This window comes from Piliocolobus tephrosceles, chromosome 1, assembly GCF_002776525.5.
Source record: "Piliocolobus tephrosceles isolate RC106 chromosome 1, ASM277652v3, whole genome shotgun sequence".
In the NCBI taxonomy this organism is placed as follows: Eukaryota; Metazoa; Chordata; class Mammalia; order Primates; family Cercopithecidae; genus Piliocolobus; species Piliocolobus tephrosceles.
Genome location: NC_045434.1, coordinates 68,755,794 through 68,769,821, shown reverse-complemented (window position 1 = coordinate 68,769,821; position 14,028 = coordinate 68,755,794). Strand labels below are relative to the sequence as shown.

Here is a 14,028-nt window from a genome sequence, read left to right as displayed (position 1 = left end):
ACTCCTGGCCTCAAGCCAGCCTCCCAAAGTGCTGGGATTACAGGCATGAGCCACTGTACCTGACCGTTACTTCTTTAGGTATTGCTTCTGTCCCTTTTTCTTTCATTTAGGGCTTCAGTTGCACCTGCATTAATCCTTTTTACCAAGTCTCATATATCTCTTACATTCTCTTCTCCATTTTCCATCTTTTTATCTCTCTGCATTTCCCTCTAGATGTTTTCTCCTGTCCTATGTTCTAGTTCATTAATATTTTTACTGTTTAATCTGCTGTTAAACCCATTCATTACATTCTTAATTTCATTTATTAATATAAGTAGTGGCAAAAATCATACTTTTGCACTAACCTAATAAATATTTTTAGTCCCAGACTTTCCATTTGGTTATTTTATATTTTCCACTTTTCAACTAGGCTTCTCCATCTTGTCATTTAATTTTTTAACATATTAATCATAGTTATTTTAAAGTTCATGTCTGATATCTCTGCTATCTGGATCTATTGTTGTTTGTGTTTTTTACTTTTTTTCCCCTCTTGGTTTGGGGAGTTTTGTCATTTTTGTATGCTTGGTTATTTTATTTTTTCCCTACATGCCAGCACTGTCTTTCCAGCTCTGTCGCCCAGGCTGGAGTGCAGTGGCACAATCTCGGCTCACTGCAACCCCCGCCTCCTGGGTTCAAGCAATTCTCCCGCCTCAGCCTCCTGAATAGCTGGGATTACAGGTGTGCACCACCACGCCCAGCTAATTTTTTTGTGTTTTTGGTAGAGACGGGGTTTCACTATGTTGGCCAGGCTGGTTTCGAACTCTTGATCTCGTAATCTGCCCACCTCGGCCTCCCAAAATGCTGGGATTACAGGTGTGAGCCACCGCTCCCAGCCACTTGGTTATTTTTTATTGAATTTTGGACAGTGTGTTTGAAAAATGATAGGTATTACATTATAAGAGCCTTAAATTATTTTTCCTTTCTTTTGACAGGTGCTTAGGGTAAGGGTAGATGACCTTAATTCAGCCAAAGATTGAACTGATTCAAAGCTAGGCTTCAGTCCTTGTGAGAGCCAGCATATTTTGGGTTCTCTTAATTCCTAGGGTATAGTTCTTTGAGGTTACAGCAGAAAGCCTGAAAGAAGTATTTTCCACAGTCCTTTCTAGTTTTATGAGACCCCTGAAAGCTCTGCTCAGCTTTTCAGTAGCAGTTTTCAAATTAGCGTATGTCAGGGCTACCTTTTTGGGTTTCCCTTCTCTTCATGATTTTGGTTCCACAGGTCCTTATAACCTTAGTAGTTCTTCAGTGCTTTCACATAGATACTTTAAATATTTTGTTCCATTTTCCCAGCTGGTCTTAGTAGGAGGGCTGGTTTAATCTAGTTTCTCCTAGCTTTAGGCTTGGCTTATTCTTCTAAAAACTGACCTTATGCTAAGTAAAATAAGCCAGTCACAGAAGACATATACTGTATGGTTCCACTTATGTGATATCTAAAGTGGTCAAATTCTTAGAAACAGACAGTAAAATAGTGGTTGCCAGGGGCTTGAGGCAAGGGAAAAGGGGGAGTTGTTTGTTTAATGAGTATAAAGTTTCAGTTCTACTAGATGAAAAAAGTTCTGGAGACCTCTTTCACAATAATATGAGCTTATCAGGTAGCTTTTTTCCAGCTATATTGGTTTCTTTAGCTAGCTCTGTTTAGAAAACAGTATATGTAATACAAATCAGAAATTCAGTGAAATAGTATTAATTATATGCCTGTTTAACACACATTTAACTCTATATGTTTCGCCAGAAAAAAAAAAAAAAAAAAAGACTATTTGGATAGTGGAGACAATTCTGCCAGCCATTCTTCTCAATTAGCTTATACCCCAGAATGAGCATTAGAAAACAATTCTGAGTTTGTTGTTCCTTCATCTGGCTATGGTGAAATAACTGGAAATAACTCATTCCTGAGGAATTTTCAGGGGTGATTTTGATTATACACAATGTTTGCTTTATCTCCTGATGTTAGAACCCAACCTCTGTTTAAGCTTTAGCCCCAGTGGAAAGAAAAGGAAATGAGATCCCTTTATTTCTCATTGGCATTATTCATACTTCTGTAATCCAAACCTTATTTCTTATACATCTCCTATTGTTATTAGATGATATTACCCTTTAAATAAAAGTCTTTGACTTTTATTACAAATCTGTCTCTGAGTTCTTTTTGAACACAAGTACTGTATGTAACACTGCTTTCCTTCAGTATAACGTGGTCTAGGATGGCACAATCACCTTCAAGGTTATCATCAATCAAATATTTCTTGTTAGAGATAAAGCCAGAGTAGAAGCAGATCTCCTTTACTACAACATCTTTCTTCTCTTTAAGTTTTATAATGTGTGTTAGAACAGTATTGCCAGTATTTTTTGTCAGTTAAGATGGTTGGTAGTATTTATACAACTGTATCACATACACTTACTTGTACCCCTGTTCCTTTTAAAGTTGCTGAGAAACGTAAATTTAAAATAGCAAGTAGCAGTGTAAGAGGCAGAGGAGGTGGGGAGATTTATCTTCCTATAACAGCAAATCAGATCTCATCTAAGAAATTAAAAACAATTTAAGTAGTCTCTTTAATGTCCTAATCTGTTCTGTTTCATGATTACAACAAAATAATTCTGAAGGTTGAAAACCACAGAATTAAATATGTTGAGTATAGTTATTACTTCTACCTTATATAAAAGGTTTCATCAAGGGCCTTTGCAGTTTAAGAGGAATACTAGAGCAAGCATACATTCTTAAAGAGGATACGCTTTATACTGTTGGTGGGACTGTAAACTAGTTCAACCATTGTGGAAGACGGTGTGGCAATTCCTCAAGGATCTAGAACTAGAAATACCATTTGACCCAGCCATCCCATTACTGGGTATATACCCAAAGGATTATAAATCATGCTGCTATAAAGACACACGCACACGTGTGTTTATTGCGGCACTATTCACAACAGCAAAGACTTGGAACGAACCCAAATGTCCATCAATGTTAAACTGGATTAAGAAAGTGTGGCACATATATACTATGGAATACTATGAAGCCATAAAAAAGGATGAGTTCATGCCCTTTGTAGGGACATGGATGAAGCTGGAAACCATCATTCTGAGCAAACTATCACAAGGACAGAAAACGAAACACCCCATGTTCTTACTCATAGCGGGGAATTGAACAATGATATCACTTGGACACAGGTTGGGGAACATCACACACCAGGGCCTGTCGTGGGGTGGGAGGAGTGCGGAGGGATAGCATTAGGAGATGTACCTAATGTAAATGACGAGTTAATGGGTGCAGCACAACAACATGGCACATGTATACATATGTAACAAACCTGCATGTTGTGCACATGTACCCTAAAACTTAAAGTATAATTAAAAAAAAAAAAGAATACGGAGAGTGGTTTACTAATTTGTAGAGTAAAATCTGAATGCTACCAAATAATAAAACAGATCATTTGACACTTAATAGTAGAGACGGCTATGCTAAGGTCAGTATGAGATAAAATTGGCCGGATAATGTTGTAACTGACTTCTAGAACCCCAAAATCATGTCTGGCTCTTTTGCTGAAAGACTAATGTGAGATAGTATCTAAGAAACAGCATCAGTGTGTTTTAAGTGGGTCATGTCATAGAGGAAGATTATCACTATGCCTCCATTTATTGTTAAATTAGCACATTTTTAATATGTGCCTTTTGTTAAAACTACATAGTGCTATGATCTCCACTAGGACAGTTGCCAGTAGTTAAAGGTTTTCTTAGTTCTCTGTCCACCCTGGCTTGCCTTACCATTTACCTTTTCTACCTAGCTAATGCTACCCAAGACTTACTCTTGACACTCCTCCATCTTCATTGAAACTTATTTGTGTGTTATAACCCCTTCTTCCTTGGTGTCCTCTCTGTGCTTTCTGAAGTCTCTACTCAGAAATTATTTTTAAAATTAATCTGGGCTACAGGAGTTTGAGGCCAGCCCGAGCAACATAGTGAGACCCCGTCTCTACAAAAAAATTAGCTGGGCACAGCCAGGCGCAGTGGCTGTCGCCTATAATCCCAGCACTTTGGTAGGCTGCAGCGAGCGGATCACGAGGTCAGGAGATCAAGACCATCTTGGCTAACATGGTGAAACCCTGTCTCTACTAAAAATATAAAAAATTAGCCGGGCGTGGTGGCACGCACCTGTAGTCCCAGCTACTCGGGAGGCTGAGGCAGGAGAATTGCTTGAACCCGGAAAACGGAGGTTGCAGTTAGCTGAGATCGTGCCATTACACTCCAACTTGGGCAACAAGAGCGAAACTCCGTCTCAAAAAAAAAAAAAAAAAATTAGCCAGGCATGGTGGTGCGCACCTTTAGTTTCAGCTACTCGAGAAACTCAGGTGGGAGGATCATTTGAGCCCAGGAAGTTGAGGCTACAGTGAGACATGATTGTGCCACTGCACTCCGGCCTGGGTGATAGAATGATTCCCTGTCTCAAAACATAAAAAAATAAAAAATAAAGAAAAAGAAAAAGAAATTTGGGCTACTGTGGAAGCAGGTAACTTTGAGGCAATGTTCGTTTTTTAAAAACAGTGACTGTCTAGAAACATATTTCTCCTGCCCTTATCTTTCTTTTTCTTTCTGCCCCCAACTTTTCAAGGTTCCAGTGATGGGAATTTCAGATTAGGAAGGTAGCAAGGTAATAGGGGATTTGGGGGATGGTAATGTCCTTGAAGCATCCTTTATGTGATTTTCTTTCTTTCTTTTCTTTTCTTTCTTTCAACAGAGTCTTGCTCTGTCGCCCAGGCTGGAGTACAGTGGTGCGATCTCGGCTCACTGCAAACTCCGCCTCCTGGGTTCATGCCATTGTCCTGCCTCAGCCTCCCAAGTAGCTGGGACTACAGGCGCCCACCACAATGCCCGGCTAATTTTTTTGTATTTTTAGTAGAGACAGGGTTTCACCGTGTTAGCCAGGATGGTCTCGATCTCCTGACCTTGAGATCCACCTGCCTCAGCCTCCCAAAGTGCTAGGATTACAGGCGTGAGCCACGACGCCCAGCCGTGATTATCTTCTTGATGATGTTCTTGACAACCCACATATTATGGGGTCTTCGTGAATGTAGGCAGTAAGGAACCTTTCAATAGTGATTGTATATACAGTTTTTCAGAGCTGGTGTTTAGTAACAATGTTTTTCATTCTAGTATTACATTATTCTTTTTATCATTTAGGTCTTTATCCATCAGTGTTTTTAGAGAACTACTGCCCTTGACCACAAACTGATAAATACTTGGTACTGCCCCCCATCTCACTGTTATGTTTGCTTTGTCTTAAATATCTCTTTTTTTTTTTCCAGGCAGCTAGTACACCACTGAATCCTTTAAGTTTTCAATGTGAATTTGTAAAGCTCAGGATTGACCTTCTACAAGCCTTCTCTCAACTTATCTGTACTTGTAATAGCCTGAAGACAAGCCCTCCACCTGCAATTGCCACAACAATTGCCATGACCTTAGGAAATGACCTTCAGAGGTGTGGTCGCATCTCCAATCAGGCATGTCTTAACTTTCAGTGCATTTTTTATTTACACTTTAGAGGTTTTTGAAGTTATAAGATGAAAAGTTGTGAAATTTAACATCAGTGGTTTGACTCAGACATTATCATAAATGTTTATTAACTCAACTGTCTAGCTGAAAATAGGCTGATGTGTTATTAGAATGATAAAGTGATTGATGGTATCTCAATGGGTGCTACATATTTATATAAAGAGAAAGGACATAGATTTTTTTTAAAAAACTTGAGAATGTTTATAACTAAATTATTTTAGTGGAACTTGAAGAAGCTAAAATACAAATGTTTTTGTTTCTATATGTCATATATAATAATCTTGTGAACATGTATAGTTTCATTTGCCATTTTTGTTTTTATTTAACAAAGTTTATGAAAACGAATGGAATGACAGTGAAAAGACTGCAGTATTTTTTTGAGTTATTGTTTGAAGATGCTTTTTTATGTTTTGATTTTTGTGTTGTTTATACGATAATGAAAGCATGTTTGTCATAATTGATTTTTTTTATAGATGAAACAGTCCATGGAAGAATTTCGAAGCCTTGCTTCTCGATATGGAGATCTTTACCAGGCATCTTTTGATGCTGACTCAGCAACTTTAAGGAACGTTGAACTGTATCCCAAGCTTGCCCTAGTATTTCTTGTTCTTTTTGGAAGTATTCTTTTAAATATAGACTACCTCAGATATGCTTATCTACAAAATACATGTTAGATAACCCTACAAATTTATTATATAGTTTCCCCTTTAAAATATATAAGCAGAATAATCTTACTTTTTAACTTTACCCAGGTGATTTTAACAAAAAATGGTGATTCAAAGGTGTCTTTTTTTTTATATCCAGAAAGAGCATCCAAAGCAACATCCAAAGCCAGTGTTGCTTACCTGTGCTCACTTGAGCTACAACAAACAGCACAACATATTTTCCCACCAAAGAACTTGTGTTTCACCTCACCTTTCTTTGTGGCTAACAGTCCTAGTTTTTATCACCTTTATTAATGATCTTTTCAGTAGCATTAGTTGTCACTTTTGTTTTGTTTTTGTTTTTGTTTTGAGATGGAGTCTCACTCTGTTGCCCAGGCTGGAGTGCAGTGGCATGATCTTGGCTCACTGCAACCTCTGCCTCCTGGGTTCAAGCGATTCTCCTGCCTCAGCCTCCCAAGTAGCTGGGATTACAGGCACGTGCCACCCCAACCTGGCTAATTTTTATATTTTTAGTAGAGACAGGGTTTCACCATGTTGGCCAGGCTGGTCTCAAACTCCTAGGCTCAAGTGATCCACCTAAAAGTGCTGGCATTATAGGCGTGAGGCACCGTGCCCAGCCTAGTGGTCACTTTTAAACCCTTCCTAAGTTCTAAGTTCTCTGTATTTTCTTATTAGCAACTTCACTTTTGAAAGGAAGGAATAGAAATTCTTTTTTTAAGTTGTAGTACTTACCAATCAGTAGTTCTTGGCATTTAGTTTACTGATTGAAACCCAGTGAATGCTGTGGGCCCCCTGTCCTGCAAAATGCATATATGCAGAGACACCCAAAATGTGCATATAAGTTTGGGGGGGTTGCCAGACCTCTTGAGCCCTAGATTAGGAACCTCTGGGATAAAGGCTCCTTAGACCACTGTGTTTTGGTTTTGTTTTTATTTTTTTAACTTGTATCAGTGAAACGTTTATTTGCTTGTCCCAGACTCTTATGAAAAACCCCTATATCTAAGACAGATAAAAACAGAGTTGCTGTAATTGAATCACGGGGTCTATCACTTGATTTCCCCTTCCCACAGTAGTAGCCTCCGAAGTACCCTTCTTGGAACAGAGTCTGAGGATCACTATTATAGACAATATATATCCCTTAAAAAGAAAAGGTAGAGCCCCAGACCATTCGAGTTGATAACATTATGATTACTTTCACTAGGCAATCAAATCTTGACCCGTTTAGTGTTCAGGTAATATAAACCTATAGTGGGTTTCTTCTCTATTTTCATATGTAACCTTAACATCAATCCAGACAGCAGCAGAGCTGTTTACTGATATCTCATGCAATAGAAGCCCTGATTTTGGATCCAGAATCAGCAAGGTAATTTTAATATTAATAATAGTTGAAGTTACAGAACGCTTTCTGTACATTGTCTTACCTAATCATCAGAATCATCAGAAGAGTGTTTTGGAACAAGTATTATGGAAGTAAAAACAAAGAGGAAGAATTCTTCCAGCATTTTCTCCGAGTTACGTAACTAGTGACAAAACATAGATTTTCTGACTCTGTTATCTATTTGCCTCCTGCCTCCTGTTTTCAATAAGTTAACATGGAAGGATAACTGGGAAGAAATTCTTTGAATATGAACAGTTTCTTCTCGTATATTATAATTAAACTATGAAAAATTGAGTTAATGATACAATTAAACTTGAACTTGAGATTTTTTTCCTTTGGCTTCTTAAACCAAAATATCCCTGATTTTGCTCTTTTAAATATTTCCTTTCCCCCAGTAACTAATTAATTATTCAAAATAGTTGTTTTCATTAAAGAATGATTCCTTTTTCTTCCCATTATAGTATTCTCTTTTTGAATATGCATTTTCTTTCTTTTTTAAGTTCAGTGTTACATGTACAGGTTTGTTATATAGGGAAACTCGTGTCACCAGGGTTTGTTGTACAAATCATTTCATTGCCCAGATTTTAAGCTTAGTACCCAATAGTTATTTTTCCTGGTCCTCCTTTTCCTCCCACCTTCCACCCTCAGGTAGGCCCCAGTGTGTGGTGTTCCCCTCTATGTTTCCATATGTTCTCATCATTTATCTCCCACTTCTAAGTGAGAACGTGTGGTATTTGGTTTTCTGTTCCTGTGTTAGTTTGCTAAGGATAATAGCTTCCAGCTCCATCTATCTTCCTGCCAAGGACACGATCGTCTTCTTTTTTATGGCTGCATCGTATTTAGTGATGCATATGTACCACGTTTTATTTATCAGGTCTGCCATTGATGGGCATTTAGGTTAATTCCATGTGTTTGCTATTGTGAATAGTGCCGCAGTGAACATATGTGTGCATGTGTCATTATGATAGAATTATTTCTATTCCTTTGGGTATGTACACAGTATGGAATTGCTTGGCCGAATGGTAGTTCTGGTTTTAGCTTTTTGAGGAATCACCATGGTGCTTTCCACAGTGGTTGAACTAATTTACACTCCCACCAACAGTGTATAAGGGTTCCCTTTTCTCTGCAACCTCACCAGCATCTGTTATTTTTTAATGATTTAATAATAGCCATTCTGACTGGTATAAGATGGTATCTCATTGTGGTTTTGATTTGCATTTCTCTAATGATCAGTGATGTTGAGGTTTTTTTCATATGCTTGTTGGCCATGTGTGTGTCTTCTTTTGAAAAGTGTTCATGTCCTTTGCCCACTTTTTAGTGGGCTTGTTTTTTTCTTGTAAATAATTTAAGTTCCTTATAGATGCTTGATATTAGACCTTTGTCAGATGCATAGTTAGCAAAAATTTTCTCCCATTCTGTAGGTTGTTTAATCTGTGGATAGTTTCTTTTGTTGTGCAGAAGCTCTTTAGTTTTATTAGATCCCATTTGTCAATTTTTGCTTTTGTTGCAATTGCTTTTGGCATCGTTGCATTGAAATCTTTACCCATGCCTAGTCCTGAAGGTTGTCTTCCAGGGTTCTATCATTTTAGGTTTTACATTTAAGTCTTTAATCCATCTTGAGTTGATTTTTGTCTGTGGTGTAAGGAAGGGGTCCAGTTTCCATCTTTTGCATATGATATCCACTTATTCCAGCACCATTTATTGAACAGGAAGTCCTTTCCCTATTGCTTGTTTTTGTCAGCTTTGTCAAAAATAAGATGGTTGTAGGTGTGCGTGGCCTTGTTTCTGGGCTCTCTATTCTATTCCATTGGTCTGTGTGTCTGTTTGTATACCAGTACCATGCTGTTTGGGTTACTGTAGCCCTGTAGTATAGTTTGAAGTTGGGTAGCCTGATGCCTCCAGCTTTGCTCTTTTTGCTTAGGATTGCCTTGGCTGTTTGGGATCTTTTTGGTTCCATATGAATTTTAAAATAGTTTCTTGTTCTGTGAAGAATGTCATTGGCAGTTTGATAGGAATAGCATTGAATCTATACATTGCTTTGGGCAGTGTGGCCATTTTAACAACATTGATTTCTTCTATTCATGAGCATGAAATGTTTTTCCATTTGTTTGTGTTATCTCTGATTTTGTTGAGCAGTGTTTTGCTTTCCCCTCCCAGTTAGCAGTGTTCCTGGGTATTTTATTCTTTTTGTGACAGTCGTGAATGGGAATGCATTCCTGATTTGGCTTTCAGCTCGACTGTTATTAGTATATAGGTATATTAGTGACTTTTTATGTTGATTTTGTATCCTGGATCTTTGCTGAAGTTGTTTATCAGCTTAAGGAGCTTGTGGGCCAAGACTGTGGGCTTTCCTATATATAGTATAATGTCTGCACACTGGGATAGTTGGACTTCCTCTCTTCTTATTTGGATGCTCTTTATTTCTTTCTCTCGCCTGAGTGCTCTGGCCAGGATTTCCAATGCTGTGTTGAATAGGAGTGGTGAGAGAGGGCATCCTTGTCTTAACGCCGGTTTTCGGGGGGATGCTTCCAGCTTTTGCCCATTCGGTATGATGTTGGCTGTGGTTTTTGTCATGGGTGGCTTTTATTATTTTGAGGTATGTTTCTTCAATTCCTAGTTTATTCAGAGTTTAATATAATGGGATATGAAATTTTATCAAAAAGCCTTTTCTGCATTGATTGAGATGATCATGTGGTTTTTGTCTCTAGTTCTATTTATGTGATGAATCACATTTATTGATTTGGATGTGTTGAACCAACCTTGCATCCCAGAGATAAAGCCTACTTGATGGTGGTGGATAAGCTTTTTGATTTGTTGCTGGGTTCAGTTTGCCAGTATTTTTTGAGGATTTTTGCATCAATGTTCATCAGGGATATTGGCCTGAGGTTTTTGTTGTTTTGTTTCCACAGGTTTTGGTATTAGGGTGATGCTGGCCTCGTATATGAGTTAGGGAGGAGTCCCTCCTCCTTAATTTTTTTGAAAAAGCTTCAGTAGGAATGGTGCTAACTCTTCTATGTATACCTGGTAGAGTTTGGCTGTGAATCCATTTTGTCCTGGGCTTTTTTTTGGTTGGTAGGCTATTTATTACTGATTTCATTTCAGAGCTCATTTTTTATCTCATCGGGGATTCAGTTTCTTCCTGGTTTAGTCTTGGGAGAGTGTATGTGTTCAGGAATTTATCCATTCCTTCCAGATTTTCTAGTTTGTGTCCATAGAGGTGTTCATATTTCTGTGGTGTCAGTGATAATATCTTCTTTGTTGTTTCTAATTGTGTTTACTTGGATCTTCTCTCTTCTTTATTAGTCTTGCCAACTGTCTATCAAATAGATATTAATGTTTTTTTCAAAACACCAACTCCTGGATTTGTTGATATTTCGAAAGGCTTTTTGTGTGTCAGTCTCCAGTTCAGCTCTGATTTTGGTTATTTCTTGTCTTCCAGGTTTGGGGTTGATTTGCTCTTCATTCTCTAGTTCTTTTAGTTGTGATGTTATTTTGTAAATTGAGGTATTTCTAACTTTTTGATGTAGGTGTTTAGTGCTGTAAATTTCTCTCTCAATCTCTTAATTTCTCTCTTAATCTCTATGTTCCAGAGATTCTGGTATGTTGTTTCTTTGTTTTCATTAGTTTCAAAGAACTTCTTGATTTTTGCTTTAATTTCATTACTTGCCAAAAAGTCATTCAGGAGCAGGTTATTTAATTTCTGTGTAATCGTATGGCTTTGAGCGATTTTCTTGGTATTGATTGCTAATTTTATTGTGCTGTGGTCCAAGAAAGTGGTTATTATTTTAGTTCTTTTGCATTTGCCAAAGATTGTTTTGTGTCTAATTGTGTGGTTGATTTTAGAGTATATGCCATGAGGTGATGAGAAGAATGTATTTTCTGTTGTTTTTGGGTAGAGAATTCTGTAGATGTCTATCAGGTCCATTTGATCCAGTGCTGAGGTTAGGTCCTGAGTATTTTTGTTAATTTTCTGCCTCAATGATCTAATACTGTCATGGAGTGTTGAATTCTCCCACCGTTATTGTGTGGGAGTCTAAGTCTCTTTGAAGGTCTCTAAGCACTTGCTTTATGGATCTGGGTGCTCCTGTGTTGGGGGCATATATATTTAGGATAGTTAGGTCTTGTTGAATTGAACCTTTTACCATTATGTAATACCCTTGTCTTTTTTTTTTTTTTTTAATCTTTGTTGGTTTAAAGTCTGTTTTGTCTGATTTAGGATTGCAACTGCTGTTTTTTTCTATTTTTCATTTGCTTGGTAGATTTTTCTCTATCCCTTTATTTTGAGCCTATGGATGTAATTGCATGTGAGATGAGTCTCTTGGCATACCATTGAGTCTTGGTTCTTTATCCACCTTGCCAATCTGTGCCTTGTAATTGGGACATTTAGCCAATTTACATTAAAGGTTAGTATTGATGTATGGATTTGATCCTGTCATGATAGCAGCTGGTTATCATGCAGGGTTATTTGTATGGTTGCTTTACAGTGTCTCACTGATCTGTGTACTTAAGTATGTTTTTGTAGTGACTGGTCTTTCCTTTCTATATTTAGTGCTTCCTTCAAGAGCTCTTATAAGGCAGGTCTAGTGATTACAAATTCCCTCAGCATTTGCTTGTCTGAAAAAGATTGTATTTTTCTATCACTTATGAAGCTTAGTTTGGCCAGATATGAATTTCTTGGTTGGAATTTCTTTTCTTTAAGAATGTTGAGGCCAGGCGAGGTGGCTCCTACCTGTAATCCTAGCACTTTGGGAGGCCGAGGTGGGAGGATCACTTGAGGTCAAGAGTTTGAGACCAGCCTGGCCAACATAGGAAAACCCCGTCTCTACTAAAAATACAGAATTAGCCGGGTGTGGTGGCACATGCCTATAATCCCAGTTACTTGGGAGGCTGAGGCAGGAGAATCTCTTGAACCCGGGAGGCAGAGGTTGCAGTGAGCCAAGATCGTGCCACTGCACTCCAGCCTGGGCAACAGAGCAAGACTCTCTCAAAAAAAAAAAAAATTGAATATTGGCCCACAATCTCTTCTGGCATGTAGGGTTTCTGCTTAAAGGTCTCCTGTTAAGTCTGATGGACTTCCCTTTGTAGGTGGCCTGACCTTTCTAGCTGCCCTTTTTTTTTTTTTTTTTTTTTCCATTTCAACCTTGGAGAATCATGATTATATGTCTTGAGGATGACCTTGTGAAGTATCTTACTGAGGTTCTCTGCAGTTCCTGAATTTGAATGTTGGCCTCTTTTTCTAGGTTGGGGAAATTTTCATGGATGATATCCTGAAATATGTCTTCCAAGTTGCTTCCATTCTCCCTTTCTCTTTCAGGGACATCAGTGAGTTGTAGATTCTATTTCTTTACCTAATCCCATATTTCTCAGGGTTTGTGTTCATTCCTTTTCATTCTTTTTTCTCTTTTTTTTTTTTTTTTTTCTGAGACAGAGTCTCACTGTTGCCCAGGCTGTAGTGCAGTGGCGCGATCTCGGCTTACTGCCACCTCTGCCTCCCAGGTTCAAGTGATTCTCCTGCCTCAGCCTTCCGAGTAGCTGGGATTACAGGCATGCGCCACCACACCTGGCTAATTTTTTTTTATTTTATTTTTAGTAGAGATGGGATTTCAACATGGTGGCCAGGCTTGTCTCAAACTCCTGACTTCAAGTGATCCACCCATCTCAAGCCTCCCAAAGTGTTTTTTTCTCTATTCTTGTCTTACTGTCTTATTCAGAAAGCCAACCTTCAAGCTCTGTGATTCTTTCCACAGCTTGGTCTGCTTTGCAATTAATTTTAAGAATTGCATTATGAAATTACTGCAGTGTGTTTTTCTACTCTTTCAGGTTGGTTACATTCTTTTTTATGCTGGCTATTCTTGTCTGTCAGCTCCTGTATCATTTTATTGTGCTTCTTTGCTCCCTTGGATTGGGTTTCAATGTATTCCTGCTTCTTGATGATCTTCATTCCTATCCATTTTCTGATTTCTGTTTCTGTAATTCCAGCCATTTCAGCCCAATTCAGAACCCTTGCTAGAGAGTTAGTGCAGTCATTCGGAAGAAAGAAGGCACTCTGGCTCTTTGAGTTGTCAGAGTTCTTGCACTGGTTCTTTCTTATCTTTGTGGGCTGATGGTCCTTCAGTCTTTGAAGTTGCTGTCCTTTGCATGTTTTTTGTTGTTGTTGTTATGGTTTTTTTAATCCTATTTGATGACCTTGAGGGTTTGGTTGTGGTATAAAGCGGGTTTAGTCAACTGGCTTCATTTCTGGAAGATTTTAGGGAGCCAAGGCTCAGCTCATAACTCCTGGACTGCCTGTTCTGGGGGGCTGGTATGAGCCTCAACTTTCTTCTCTGGCTCCTTCAGGCTAGGAACTGATTGCGCTGGGTAGGGGCCAAGGTACTCCAGGGCCACTGGTTACTACAATCCAACGGGTGG

At 38.5% G+C, this 14,028-nt stretch overlaps 1 protein-coding gene across 4 annotated transcripts in view; it reads left to right on the top strand.

Annotated features, from left to right (window-relative positions):
- Window positions 1-14,028, top strand: part of INTS7 (integrator complex subunit 7) — a 101,941-nt gene that overhangs the window by 67,673 nt on the left and 20,240 nt on the right. For all 4 annotated transcript variants that reach the window (XM_023203806.3, XM_023203808.1, XM_023203807.1 and 1 more), the window contains 3 exons: window positions 5,331-5,525; window positions 6,051-6,154; window positions 7,537-7,605. In XM_023203806.3, the coding sequence (XP_023059574.1) occupies window positions 5,331-5,525; window positions 6,051-6,154; window positions 7,537-7,605 (368 nt within the window). The remainder of the gene's footprint in view (window positions 1-5,330; window positions 5,526-6,050; window positions 6,155-7,536; window positions 7,606-14,028) is intronic.